This window comes from Ursus arctos, unplaced genomic scaffold (genome assembly GCF_023065955.2).
Source record: "Ursus arctos isolate Adak ecotype North America unplaced genomic scaffold, UrsArc2.0 scaffold_27, whole genome shotgun sequence".
NCBI lineage: Eukaryota > Metazoa > Chordata > Mammalia > Carnivora > Ursidae > Ursus > Ursus arctos.
Genome location: NW_026622952.1, coordinates 16,423,213 through 16,438,785, shown reverse-complemented (window position 1 = coordinate 16,438,785; position 15,573 = coordinate 16,423,213). Strand labels below are relative to the sequence as shown.

The 15,573-nt window shown below is 34.8% G+C and overlaps 1 protein-coding gene across 5 annotated transcripts in view; it reads left to right on the top strand.

Annotated features, from left to right (window-relative positions):
- The window catches only part of MICU3 (mitochondrial calcium uptake family member 3), a 104,567-nt gene extending 92,847 nt beyond the window's left edge, over window positions 1–11,720 (top strand). For 4 of the 5 annotated variants that reach the window (XM_044387550.3, XM_057303385.1, XM_044387549.3 and 1 more), the window contains 4 exons: window positions 3,961–4,069; window positions 5,927–6,084; window positions 7,154–7,222; window positions 8,871–11,720. In XM_044387550.3, the coding sequence (XP_044243485.2) occupies window positions 3,961–4,069; window positions 5,927–6,084; window positions 7,154–7,222 (336 nt within the window). In that variant the 3' untranslated portion in view covers window positions 8,871–11,720. The remainder of the gene's footprint in view (window positions 1–3,960; window positions 4,070–5,926; window positions 6,085–7,153; window positions 7,223–8,870) is intronic. The other variant, XR_007191676.2, reaches the window with a different exon arrangement.
- Window positions 11,721–15,573: the final 3,853 nt, after the last annotated feature.

Genomic DNA, 15,573 nt, shown 5'->3' with positions numbered 1-15,573 from the left:
CTGTTTCCACAAAGCCCACAGATCTGCCAGAGGTGGTAACCTAACATCCACTCACGTCTTTTCAAAGCATGTGTGAGTTCCTGGGCATGTTTGATTTCCCAGGTATTTGAGCCCCTATTCCAATAACCGTTCTCCTCAGCCTTCTCTTTGCCAGGTTTTTGGATTCTGTCTGCCACTTGTTCCATATGTCATCCGTTGCCTCAAACAGGCACAGAGTGTGCATGTCCTTATATCTTTCGATAGTTGTCACTATCACAGGAAAGCCAAACCAGTCCAAGAGGGAGGGGGCAAATCAAAAGTCAGCCCTGCACTCGTCCCTCAGGGAACCACCAGCCAAATCAAATTGCATACCACCACCTTTAATAACAAGGTCCCTGTTAGCCCTCTGGCACCAGGAAGCCACACCGGGAACATCGGCCACTATCCCCAAAGCTACTGCCACAGCACTGAAAGATAAAAATGGTAGTTTTTACCACAAAGCTCACACTGAATTTCAGCGACCCTTCTCTTCATTAACCCTTCTCGCTATAAACTTTGGATTAGATTCTGGAGTTTGAAAAAAGTTGATGCTGCCGGTCTTTCCCAGCTAATGCTTGTTTCAGTGGAGGGATTGATTCTTCAGGCACCCTAGCCCACCATTTTCCATGGCATGGCTCTCCCCTCTCTTCCTCGTCTCCTGGTAATTATTTCAGGCTTATGTACCTCCACCAAAGATATACAAGTGCACACACTGGGAGCACCCTCATGGCTGCAGCTGGGGCGTGTTAGCAGCCAGGCCAGTCAGTGTGATTATCGTAGCAATTTGATAGCTACAGCATTTTCTAGTTTGTCTTTTATTGAATTATGTCTTATCAACTATCTCAGTTTTGTTCGCTTATGCCTTGCCACAGTACAATCCAGGTGCGCTTATATTTGCTCGTTCACATCCTGAATGACATATTTCAATAGTATATGTAAATTTTTATTGTAAAATACACATAACATAATATTTACCACTTTAACCATTTTAAAGAGTAAAATTTGGTGGTATTAACTATGTTCACAATGTTATACAACCAGCACTAGTACTAGTTCCAGAACTTTTTCATCATCTTAAATAGAAACCCCATAACCCATTAAGCAGTTACTTTCCATTCCACCTCCCCTCAGCCCACGGCAACCACTAATCCACTTTGTTTCTGTGGATTCATCTATAATGGATATTTCATGTAAGTGGAATCATATAAGTTGTGATCCTTTGTGTCTAGTTTCTTTAACTTAGTGTAACTTTTTCAAAGTTCATCAATATATTTTAGCAAATACTGGCGCTTTATTCCTTTTTATTGCCAAATAATACTTTATTATATAGATATACCACACTTCCTCTATTTGTCAGTTGGTGAATTGTTTTTGAGTTGTTTCCAGTTTGACTATTCAAATAATGCTGTTATGAACATTTGTGTGCATTTTTTCATGTGGACATACGTTTTGAATTGTCAGAGAATTAGATATATACTTCAGAGTAAATGGCTGGGTCCCAAAGCATCCTTAATTTTTAACGTTTTAAAGAACTACCAAACTGCTTTCCAAAATAGCTCTATTAATCCATTAATAATGTATGAAGTTTCTAATTTCTCCACCTTTTCTCCACAGTACCACTTGTTATTGCCTACCTTTTTATTTTTCATCATCCTAGCGGATGTGAAGTGGGATCATTGTGGTTTCGATTTGCATTTCCCCAGTGAATAATAATGTTGAGCATCTGTTCCTGTGCTTGTTGGCCATTTGTATATTTTCTTTGGAGAAATGTCTATTCAAGTCTTTTGCCCATGTTTTCATTGTGTTGCTTTATGTTATTGATTTTTAAGAGTTTTTTATATGTTCTGGATACTAGAGTCTTATCAGATATGTGGTTTGCAAATATTTTCTCCCATTCTGTGGGTTGTCTTTTTCCTTTCCTTGATAGTTTCCTTTAATACACAAAAATGTTTACTTTTGACAGTCTCACTTATTTATTTTTAATTTTGTTGCTCATACTTTGGGTGTCATATTTAAGAAACCATTACCAAGTAGGAGATACAACATCCTTTCCATTTTGAAAATAGACAATATATTGATTTAAAAAAAAAAAAAAAAGGAAGAAGAGGAAGGAAGAAACCATTGCCCAATTCCAAGGTCATGAAGTTTCCTTTCTGGTTTCTGTAAGATTTTTACAATTTTAGCTATTAAATTTAGGTCTTCAATCCATTTTGAGTTAATTTTTGTATACAGAGTGAAATAAGAGTTCAACACCTTCCGTTTACATGTGGATATACAGTTGTCCAGCACTATTTGTTAAAAAGATGTTAAAAAGAAAGATGTTCTTTTTCCAATAAATGGCCTTTGTACTCTTACTGAAAATCAATCTATCATAGGTATTTGGGTTTATTTCTGAACTCTCAGTTTCATGTCTTTTTGATGCTTTAAATTTTTCAGTTATCATTTTGTTTTTATTAAAATGTGAGTTACTTCCACATAGAAGAATTATTGTATGGTTTTGAATTTGACTTGTCTTTTCCAAATATGAGAACACTATTTTGAAAAATCTAATTCAGTTGGTGAACATTCTGTCATTCCTTGATTTGCTTTTTAATCTTATGTTCCCTCAAAGTATTGACATTTTTGTTTATACTCGCTTAAAAATTGCTATAGCAGCTGGTCGCAGCATAAACTGATACAGAACCAGAACAGCGACCAGTCTCCCTAGCAACAAGCTCTCCACATTAGGACAAACCCCTTCTGCTCTGTGCCCCTAATTGATTCAAACAGCCCTCCCTGGAAAACATGGCAGGTGGGATCAGGTCACAAAGCAGAATCCAGGGTTGGAGTGGCCATAAATGAATATAAGGAAAGAGAAAGAGAAAATTGTGAAGAGAAAAGATAGTGAGAATTCTCCTTGCAAGTAACAAGGGGTTGCAAGTAAAGCGGAAATAATGTATACCAAAAATTAATAATATGGTTTTGATAATAAATTGGTAATTAGTATTATTTTGATAATCATTTAATCAGTAGTTGGCTTATATTAAAGTAGACTCTTCTGGTTCTTTCCCTGGCTTTCCAATGCTGCCTTGTTAGTTTCCCCTTCCTTTTACTTCTACATTAAAGTGCAAAATCGTTAAGCAACAGCTCTTAGCTGTCTGCTCTTTTTCTGTTTACTTTCTCAATTATGTTAATTTTGCTGAGAACACAATAATTAAATGTAGCTCTTTATGTCCAAATTGGTATTATCTAAGATACATTGAGTTTATTTTAAATAATGTTCCTGTTTAATTGAACTAGTAGCAGTAGCAATAATTGCAATTTATGTAAATGACATTCTGGAATCCTTTCTATGGCCCCTCATCAAGCCCTGTGTGTTGGGCCCAGAACTGTAAGTATACAGTCATTGTACTTGCACCTGCTGTCCTGGCAGTGTTCTCATGGCAGAAATAAGTAAAAGTACACTGCTTTTGGCTTATTCAACATGTTGATTTTTGCATTGTCATTATTACAGATGTTAATGACCCACCTAATGCTAAGTTATATTTAAGGAATGTACAGGAGAAACTGGTGTTTTAGGGGTTGTCTCCCTCTTTTTTTTTTTTTTTCTGAATCATAGTTACTTCCTGGGTTTAAAAAATTTAGGCCTGAAATACAGAGTTATCACAATTGAAACTTTTTAATTCATTTTTGTTGTATCATTTTTTGAAACTTTGTGCTGATAGGACAGTGTTTTAAAAATATTTTCACCTATCATTGCTAATGATAGCAACCCTATGGAGTGCAAATAAATCTGAGTGAACTTTACATTCTATTTGGAGAAAGGAGGCTTCAGAATGTGCCCTGGAAATGTCTACTTACAAGATACGTTGCAGATGCTTAATCTATTTATTTCTAGTAAGTATGCTTATTGTAATAAATTCGGTAAAGCTAAATATATTTACAAATATTCTCTCAACATAGGGCATCACATTTGACGAATTCAGGTCATTTTTCCAGTTTTTGAACAACTTGGAAGACTTCGCAATAGCCTTGAATATGTATAATTTTGCAAGTCGTTCTATAGGACAAGGTAAGTAATCATCTTTCAAAACTTAAAAGCAAAAACTAATCCTGTGTTGTTTCTAGGGACTTTGACGACAAATTAATGAGATATATCATATTAGCCATCAATTTGCCTGAAAGTGTGGTGTATACTTCGATGGGAAATCTATTTTCCCTAACCAGTGTTTAGGGAAATTTGCTAAATTTTTCCATTAAACTTATTACTGGCCTTCATTTCATATTATGGGGAAGAGCTAATGATGCTTGTAAAGATCCAAAGAGGAAGAAACCCCGTGGCCGCTGGTACCATTGAGGGATATGTATCTTCCTATAGAAGAGCCAGCTGGCCATGCCCAGACATCATCACAGGATGATGGTTACATTTCTGGTTTTACCCTCAGTCTCTGCTGACTCAGAAACCTGAATGTTGCCGCCAGAGCCCCCTCTGCTGTGGCCTTACATTAATCAAGTTTTATGAATAATATGTAAAATTGAATGTTGATTTTGCTTAATTTACAAAGAAATGTAACTGTCACAGAATTCAGAATGCTGTCATCCTCAGGACCAGCTCATTCTAGCCCTGTAGACAGACTAACAAGTGCAGTCCTTTTTCTAGGATTCTGTGGCTGTGACCACTTGGCCTTCCTTCATGGGCCATATCCTTTTTTAATATTCTTGCCACATGAGGACTTTCTGTTTATGCCTTTGGGGTAATTTTACCTGTGTTGCCATAATCCAGTAAGTGCTAATTTCCAAGTTTAAATCTCAGAGGACAGTCTTCTTATTCTCAAGTTCTGGGGAGAAGCCAAACTATAACCCCTAAGTGCTAGTAAATTATCTCTCTCCCCAAAATAAAGACATTGAGTCCCTCACTTAGCTTCATGCACGTATTCACTGAGTTAGAGAAACCTGAAAGTTGTTCTCATTATACCCTTTGTCTAGTGCAGATGTTCAAATAAGGCATCCTCTCAATTCAACCTACCTTAATGTTTTCAAACCAAACCTTTGGGAGCCCTGCCTTCACAGACCAGCATTTACTGCCATGATAAACCCACTAGTCGACCTTGAGAAGAAAAACAAGTCAGTGTCTGTTTACCTGGTTCAGAGTGGAAAGTCGCTCTTTTATTTTGTGGAACTGGGAATGAAGCACATCAAACGCGTGCTCTTGCAGGTGCTAGGAATAAATACATCTCTCTTTGCTGTTGTGCCTACCAGCACCTTCATTCGGGTTTCACCTCTCAATAGGACTATTGCAGTAGCCACCTAGTGGTATTCCTGCCATTATCCATTTTCCTCTCTGATGTTTCCTAGACAACTCACAGAATACTCTAAGGCATAGACCCCTTCTTCGACATGCCTGGTATGGAACTCTTCAGTTCCACAAGCTGTGACCCCATCCATCCCTCAGGGCTCAGCTCACATACAAATCGCAGCCTTTCCTAACCACTGCCCTTCTCTCTCCTTTCCCTGCGACTCCACACTACAGACAGAAGTAATCACTCATGTCCAAGTTCTCATACATGTAATATTTGTGTGGTCCTGTTACGGTTATTTGGGCAGGTGTCTTATCGCCCATCTTAAGTCTAAGTTTCTCGATAACGTACTCATCTTAATCTCTAAAGTGCCTGTTGGTGATAGTAGGTGACTCACTAAACATTCACTGAATACGAATACATTATTAACCTAAGATACGGCTGCTTCCTGGTCCTTCTAATTCAAACCACAAAAATGTTTGCTCCCTAAAAGATAGCATGATTAATGAAGTTGTGTGTTACCTAAGGTCACGACCCATGTTTAGAAAAACTTCTTTTATAACCTTTCTCGCAATTAACACATTATAAAAATAATGTTAACTATTTACTTCTTTTCTGTAACATTTATCTAGATGAATTTAAGCGTGCTGTCTATGTAGCTACTGGCCTCAAACTTTCACCACATTTAGTGAACACAGTCTTCAAGATTTTTGACGTTGATAAAGATGATCAATTAAGTTACAAAGAATTTATTGGAATTATGAAAGACAGACTCCATAGAGGATTCCGGGTAAACCAATAAATGTGAAGCCTATTGATATCCTTTTTTAAAATTGGAGAAGGAAAAAAACTCTAAGTTTCAAAAACAATTTATATAAATTTTTAAGGATATAAACATGAAATGTTATATTTGAAAAGAAAAAACATAAGGTCGTACTTATTTTTAAAAACACTTTGAGGTGATAATAATTAATGCTTTTTAAAAATATAAAGTTTGAATTTCAGTAATTTATTTTCATATTCAATTAATTTAATGTCTCCATCTCAGTTTGTGGGGAGAAATGTTGCCAGATATTTGTTGATTAATTCAGTCAGCACACAGGCACCTCAGACTCGGTACTATACAAAGAAAGAGCATGGCTCTCATTTTGAACGATGCAGATTTCCACTATGCAGTCGAGGCTCTTAAGTCACTGCATCTTCAGTACTTTAAATGGAAAACAAAGTAAAAAACTTTGTCTGTTGAACTGGTTTTCTTTTCCTGTTAATGCCTTAGACTGAAAATTACTAATTATTTTTTCTCGGAAATGTTTTAAATAATGAAATATAGCATAAGTCAACAAATGTTTACACATTTAACATATTTGTGGATGTGCCACAAATGGAAAAAGAAAAAATTTTTCTATTAACACCTAGAAAGTTCTGTCTTTTCTCTTTGGTAAGAATACCCCTAAAGTATTATACGTCTAAAAAGAGAAAAAGTTATATATCCCCCCCCAAAAAAAATCAAGATTCATCTGAAACAATGTTTTCAAAGATTTTTAATGATTTTTTTAAAATCCAAACCATGTTGGTACAGATACTGTGTACTTAACTGCCACCTAGTGGTCACTTGTTAACATTGGAGACTGATGGCACAAATACCTGAGAGGATGTATGTTGAAAATCACTTATTGTTCCTCAAAAATTTGAGAGTAGCAAGATCGATTTAAAATATAAACTATGCTATAAGCCTCTGACACTGTATTTCTCTCTCAAGTGTTATGTGTTTTTATTTTTGCTTTATGTATTTATTGCATACCTGTGGCCCCATAACATTTTATTTATATTTGCATACTTCTTAATCCTCTGTTCTACAGGGTTATAAAACAGTGCAGAAGTATCCCACTTTCAAATCCTGTCTAAAGAAGGAACTTCATAGCAGATAAGTATGTTAGCATCTCTGTCTAAATTTGTTCAGTAACAAAAGAAGGATCATAATCTATTTTTCTATGATGACATTTAGGAAATCGCTGAAAGAAATAGACTTATAACTTATTTTTTATTTTTAGGCCACTAATTCAATTTATGAATTGCTCTTCTAATGATTTTAGACCAGTTATTTATTTAAGAATTAGTCATTACAACAAAGCATTAGTTTGTTACTATTAAGCTGTGATCCAGAAATGAACTAGAATAAATACTCAACCGACTGGAATTCTCTTGGCGCATCTTAAAAGAAAAATTTTCTGTTAAACCTATAGTTTTGTATCTGAGCAGATACAATGTAATGAATCTAAGTAGGATTTTTATCATCTAGGACCATTTGCATCTAAGGAATATTGGTTACTGTTTTATAGAATCATGTCCAAGCACCAGCTGTAACAATCGCAGGTATCTTTTAGAGTTATTGGAGGTGCCTGGCCCTATATGAGGTGTTCCACATGTAGTGTCTCATTTAATCCTCACAGACAGATGTCCCATTTAACAGCAGGGAAAATAAAGGCTTAGTAATTTACCCAAGATAACTTGCTAGTCAGTGGCCCACTAGGATTTTTTTGCCTCATTCTGTCTGATGGCAAAGCTATGTTATTTATTAGTTACTAAACTATCACCATAGAATGCAGTAATTGAGGACAATGCAGGAGATTCATTTGGTTTATGTCAACCCAAAGAAATAACTCAGGTTGCTTCTAATCTCCAGAAGGAGAGGCTTGCTTTTCCTTTTTTCTTGTAAAAGTCTATTGCAGCTATAAAATTTTGGTCGATTGTGGGTTCTGATTAGTTAGGTCTGGACAGTGAAGGTTTTGTTCATTTATACATGCTTGCAAATATGTATATTTCTTCCTATTTCTCTCGAGCTTGAAACATTTGTATTTGTCTATAGCAGTATTTCCCAAAGTGGTTCCATAGGATATCAATGCATATTGTCCTAAAAAACAAAAAAGCTGCTTAGTCAAATAAGTTTGAGAAATACCATAGTAAGCATGGTTCAGTCGGTTTCTTCCCCCTTAGAACTTACCAGATCTTAAGATGCCACTATTTATTTCTCTAAGAGAAAACCAAGTATCCACTATTTTGCAAAGCTTTCATAGCTAATGTTTTATGGAACTCATTTGGGAAACTCATTTTGGGTCTAAAATGTTTAGCAGTAAATAGGCTTATTTATCTATCTAAAGTAACTGTTGAGTGAACAAAAGAAGTCAGGTCTTTCTTGTCTCTATTTGAAGGAACTTTATACTCCCTATAAGAACTTAAACTAACATTAAATAAAAGTAGGACCCTATCATTTGTTCATTTAGGTGGTGTTCCCAGCCATGTAGTAGTACATAGACCCACAGACAAAAACAACATTTCTTTTAAACCTTTATAATACCGAAGGGTAGACATGTTACTAAACAACACACCAACTTTTAAGTTAAAGGAAATGTTTTATGTTAAGTCTTTGAATCTTGTATTTTCTGTCGAGTGTTTTCATTATGTGCCTTACTGTTTCACATTAATATCATAATAATAGTTGATTAATGCCATCACCTCTTGCTTTCCTACTAAATAAATATTGCTTTTATTTATTTATTTATTTATTTTTTAAATTAGGTACTTCCAAAGCAAAGTTTTAAAGATTATTATCTACACGACGATGCAAGAAGCACAAATTTCAGAGAGTGGAAGCAGGTCTGAGATCAGAACACATAGAAATGAAGGAAAAGATGAAATGTTAATTATAATTTTTCTTGACCGAATTCTTGAACATAAGACACATAAAATGTATCTTCTAACTATACGTGTTATGTGTTCCCAAGTTGAGCTTTTGCCTTGATTTACTGAACTCTGTACTTTGTCATTCCCTTCAGAAGTATATAGATACTTCCAATGACTACATAAGAATGTATTTTAAATATTTTATTTATTTATTAGAAATTGCCTCATTTCAAAATAATGTATGACTCCTGGAACCTAGAACAGCAACAACATATTTTCTTTGGTTTTGGACTGTGAACTTATTTTCAGAAAATGAATATTCCATGAGATTTATTTTAGGGCCTTTAGAATTGTTGATAAACCCCCATTATTACCAGGTTTTTAATTACATTAAAATAATTCTGAAAAACAAATAGAAATTAAGCTACTATATAAGATATTTGATGGTTTACATTGTACTTTTAACGTTTAAAAGTACTTAACATATATTGTGTGAATCATATAAAGTTTTTAAAAAGTTTTTGTTCATTTACCAAAGTCATCAGAATGTCTGGTATGCTTTTATGTATACAGTAAGGAAATTAAAGTGTAGATTTTTTTTTTTTTCCTCAAAAAAAGTCACGTCTTGCTGGTGGAAACGAGCATTTGTGGCAGCCGTCCCTGTCCTGGTCTTGAACACGCTGCCGCTCCTGACCGCAGACGGCATACGTTCGTAACGCTAGTCGGAAGAGTGTCTTGCAGCTTTGTAACGTACTGCCTGTGGTTAGTCCGTGAGGGCTACACACGCAAATAGAAAATGGTTTAGAAGAGTGATGTGTGTATTTGGTAGAGGTTAATATTTTATTTCTTGTGAAAGGACCACATGCAAAAGTGATGGCAGACAGCCAGTAGGAATGAATAATTTAAGTATAATTCATTATTTCAAAACAATATGGCTTAAAGAGAAAAGAAAAATCTTCCAGTGAGAAACAAAATTAGACTTTCACATGGAGAAAATAATTTGATAGTACTTAATGGAAGTCTGTTCAATTAAAAAGTATAGTTTATAAAAGGATACTGTGCAAAAATAAAAGAATGAATTTAAGTTAATATATTTATATATAATATGTGGAAGATAAGTTCATTTATCTTCTTTTCTAAGATGTATTTAATGTAAATTGTACACACTCCAACTATTACCTTACTTTTGCATATAAAAATAGAAAATACTGACTTTGTTTTTGTAAGTTATTAATGTGCAATTGATAGTTCTGCATCAGCCTATTTATAAAAGTAATGTGATTTCCAAGAAAATGTTACTATTAGCATTGACTATGTATTTGTTAAACTTTTTACATTCTTTATCTGGTATTATTTATTGCATTGCTATAGAAATATATGATTCATAGATGTGAAGATTCCATATAGCATAATAATTTAATTTCACCTGCTTTGAAGGTTGATTCAATTGATTGACTAAATGAAAATACCAACCCACTCATTTAACATGCCCAACGTCTATATTACCTTACACTGGATGTTCTCAATATTAATTATTTGCTATCCAGGATAATTGAAAAAATGCAATTTACTTTTATCTGTAAGTTATATTATCTTGTCTACATGGAGAAATTGCTATTGAGAACAGTTCTGTAAAAAGAGATTTAAAAATGAATTAGTTCATTAAAATTCTTTATAATTCTCTCACTCTCCCAAGATATACTACATATGCAGTCTTTTTTGCCTTTCAGTGTAAATGAATATTCCTCTATTTATAAGGCGGCAGCATAATATTAAAATGGGAATAAATAAAATATGCTACAAATTAAAATGAAAAAGAATAGTAAATTACAGTGATTCCTTCTATATTATCACTGTTGAACTTTATCATCTATAAAATGGGAGGTGAAAATCTCTCACTGGATTGTTTACATCGATCAAAAAAATATTAATGCTTTGAAAATAGTAACAGACTAAATACATGTATGCTGTTATTCTCAGTATTTCCTTCTACAAATTATTCTGTGGAAACATGAAGCTAGACAAATTTTAGTATCACACTCTCTGCAGAAAGTCTGCATGTTAAAAGGTTTATGCTATTTCTCAGAGTCATTTCATGTTAAGAAATTCATTTAACTTAAGTCCCAGTTTATTGTTCTTATTGTAAAATATGATTGTAAAGCAACCTCTTGTACATGCTTATATTATCTTAAAATGAATATACCTGCCCTTGAATAGAGAAACGTAGTACTTTGTTTTTATGTATATCTGTGGACTAATGTCTTTCTGAAAAATGTCACCTCTGAACTTTGAAAATTTTTGTTGATAACCAAACCAACATTGATCTTACACCCTCTGGTATAGCAATACACGCCAATGAGATTAATCTCATCGGTATTTTAAATAGGTGTAAATAAATCACAGAGCCATAAGCTTCTCAAACTTGTATCATAGGAATTCGTGTGTTATAGAATTATAGTCGTGAGTACTGAAAAGCTTTTCAAAAAGTTTCATGTGACTTAATGGAATATCAGTTTTGCTTTACAGAAGTGATTGTTTAAATGTCTTAATAATTAAACCAACACTAGAGCAGACCCTGTTTTACTAATGTTGGTACTTGGTAGGCATCATTTTACTAACACAACTCCTACTCTTTTATAGCTATATATTAACATTTTACATAGTGCTTTTACTTCCATAGGCTGTAAAAATATGAATTGTGTATTATTCACTAATGTTAAAATAAAAATTATAAGTGATAAGAAAGCATTGTGTATTTTTTCTTTTAATTGGCAGCATTTTTACTTTTTTAGTAGCTCATGAAATAATTGTGTGTCCTGCAATCATTCACATCTTATATTCTGTGAAATACTGTATGATGAAAACCAGTGCAAAGATATAATTCTCTGTATCTTTGTAATTATCATTAGATGACAATATTTTTGGCAGACATCTTAACTGAAGAATATATCTATAATTGTGACTATAGGCACATAAATAAACAATGCTGAGAGGAAATAAAAGCATTATTATGAAAGTTTTCTGGAAAAGATAAATTTTGTCCAGTGCTGTAAAGGAAGGGAAGGACAAGCGATTATGGGAAACAGGATAGAGAAAGTAAGAAGAGAATGGAGAAGGGATCTGAATGAGGAAAGATTTTTTAAATTGGAATTGAATAGGGGCGCCTGGGTGGCTCAGTTGGTTAAGGGTCTGCCTTTGGCTCAGGGCGGAATCCCAGGTCCTGGGATTGAGTCCCATTTAGCGGTCTCCTTGCTCAGTGGGGAGCCTGCTTCTCCCTCTGCCTGCCGCTCTCCGTGCTTGTGCTCTTTCTCACTCCTCTGTCAAATAAATAAATAAAAATCTTTTAAAAAATAAAATAAATAAATTGGGATTGAGCAGTTTTTAGAAAAAATAAGTTTAAAGAAGTGCAAGTTAAATCAATGACAATATATCCTCTCCCTTATCAGACTGAAAAGATGGAATGGTTTGGAATGCACAGTGTTGGTTAAGCATGTGGCAGTTACTGGTGAGGCCATACATTTGGGTGCAACATCTTTGGGGGGCAATATATAGAAGTAGCTCCAAGTTCTGCCCTAGAATTTTACTTCTGGGATTGCAATCTCCCAATACATATATTCATGAATTTGCATGCCAACAAATAGATCTATAAAATAACACTGCATGTAACTATGAAAAAGAATGAAGTCTGTATATTGTGCTGATCTGAGATGATCGGCAAGGTATTTTTATAGGAGCACAGCAAGGTACAGAAGAATCTACAGTATGTGGTTTCTGTTCAAAACACACTTTCATTGCATAGAATTATATTTCAACGTATCTTTATCAAAATCATAAATATTTATTTATTTATTTATTTATTTATTTATTTATTTATTTATTTCTGAAAGTCAAAGAGCTCTAGAGGGTTAAAATAAAACCAGCATCTCTCTTCCCATCAACCCTCATTTCTGCTCCTCAGAGGCAATGCCACTTTCCAATCTTGTAGCAGTTTCTTTTCGTAGATGCCTGCCTATTTCAGGATAATATGTTATACAGATATTGATTGATTGGTTTTTTGGATTCCTGACTGTTGACTTCCTACAAAGGCAGATGGGGATTTGGCTGTCTTCTACAATCCCCTCCAACACGGACATTTCCCCTTCCCCATCCTTTTAGTATAGTTAGGACATAATTTTAGTGAAGTCAATTATTACAGTATCATCAATTATTATATTTCCTTTCTTATACATCTTCTTACTTTCCCTAGAGTTACAATTTTTACCTTTTCAGTTTGCCTACTTTTTTGTGTACTTCTCATGTACCTACCCATTACTAATCCATCCCCAGACTCATCTCCAGAACTAAACATACATTGTTAAGATATTCCAACACATCAGGTATGTAAGTTTTTAATCATAATTTTAGAAATGCCTCCCGGGGCTCTCGTTCCATCTACAATGGTTGTTTTCTGGTCCTGATGTAGAACTTCTGCTGGGGGGAGGGGGCGAGAGGGGTGTTGTGTAGGAGGGAGCTTGAGCTCTAAAGGCTTTATAACTAGAATTTCAGTCAGTCCTATTTACAGTGCCAACTTCAGAGGTATCTGAATCCTTCCATTCTTAAGCCTTTCAGGAACTCTGCAAGGTCATTCTGCCTCTTTCAGAGTGTCCCTCTGTTGCAGGCATTTAAGTTCTCTTTGGTAATTACCATCTGTTTCTGAGATTTGAAAATTTTGTGCCTGTACTCTCTTGTCCCTGAGAAAGAAAGCAATGCTTTTCTGTCATTGTGTATGGTTTCAAGAGGGAGTGGGAAGAAGTTGTGTCCAAAACAACATATTTAACCTCCATACTTAGAATATATCTGGAAGTACCCCTACGGAACTGAACTTGGTCGCTTGTGGGGATGGGGCCATAGGTCTATTTAATGAAGGGGACCATAAGCTCATATATTTAATGAGCTGTTATTGGGCTGTTGTGGTGTTTTTGCCATGTGTTTGTTGTTTGTTTGTTTGTTTGTTTTTCAAGAAAAGCATGTTTTTAAAACTTAGGATCTCAGTCCAGAAAAAGTCAGAATAAATCATGAAGGTCAGGAGTTGGGTGGATTTACTCACCAAATTCAGAGTTAGGTTACTTCTTGAAGTGGACACAGATGGTTTAAAAAAAAAAAAAAAGAAAATGTAATGGTGACTGTGAATTTATGGAACATCACATGATTTCAGCGTGGATGGCAGGGATGGGAAAGGGATTAATTGATAAAGGAATGATGATAGAAATAAATCAGTAGATTAAAAAAATTGAAGACAGCATCCATACTCTGTCACAAAACATATTGCGGTAATGTTTACCATAAGAGACAAAGAACCGAACTTGATTATTAGTCTAATTCACTGTGGCACTTTCAATCCCATATTTTCAAGGATGAAGCAAGCAGCTTGAAGGTAAGCAGATTAGTTTACTAGCAGATTTTAGACTGAGATAAAATGAGTTTAGGAATGAAAGACAATGAATAAACATATTTGCAGTATAATGCTTTACTCTTTGCAAGCTCTAGGTGTTATAAGAGTTAAAGATTCAAGCTGGAAATCTACCAAAAAACCACTGAAAATCTATACTTTTTTATGTCATTGCTCTTTGGTGCTAAGAGGTTCTCAAGAAAGTGAGTATCTTATGTACCGTTTGTGCTGTAATATTTTATTACAGTGAGTGTACAGAAGATTAGCTGTCTCAAAGATTCTTTTGAAATCAGATTGCACATCAAAACTGCATTGTGCCCTGCTAAGTAAGCAAATTTAAGAAAGAGGAGAAGGTGATGTCAAGACTTATTGCAAAATGAACAAATAAAGGAAAAAGATTTGCTTGGTGTTCAGCCTATCAAAGCATAGCCAAATGTCAGTCTTCATTTGTCAACTTAAATATGTTTTTCTAAAACTTACAAAGATTTAGTCTATGGAAAGTATCCTTTAGCTAGTATTTGGCCTTAAGAAATAAATTAGGCAACATGAAAGTACTAAATAGATTTTACTAAGAACTCAGTTTCTCAGTGATTATTTACCACATAAATATGTACATTAGTAGGGGCGCCTGGGTGGCTCAATCGTTAAGTGGCTGCCTTCGGCTCAGGTCATGATCCTGGCGTTCTGGGCGTTCTGGGATCGAGCCCCACGTCAGGCTCCCTGCTCAGCGGGAGCCTGCTTCTCCCTCTCCCACTCCCCCTGCTTGTGTTCCCTCTCTCGCTGCCTCTCTCCGTCAAATAAATGAATAAAATCTTTAAATAAATAAATAAATAAATAAATAAATAAATAAATAAGTACACTAGTAATTCAGAGACAGGTATTTGTTGACTTGTTATTTTCCTGATTATAAAATTAATACATGTGTTTTTGCTCCCCAATACTTGAGATTTTAGGTCAGAGGTAAACTTCTCTTCCGTAATAGCTAGCCTACCAAATACAACACACACAAACATTTCTAGTCCAGGGGTTTCTCCCTTCAAAAAAAAAAAGGTAAAAAATATATTTTTTAAAAATCCACGAGCCAAGCCTCAGGGAGCCATGGTGAAGATTAGATAGCTTGCCGCCTGAATTGTACTTGCTAGAAATAAACAGGAACACAGTCAAGGATCC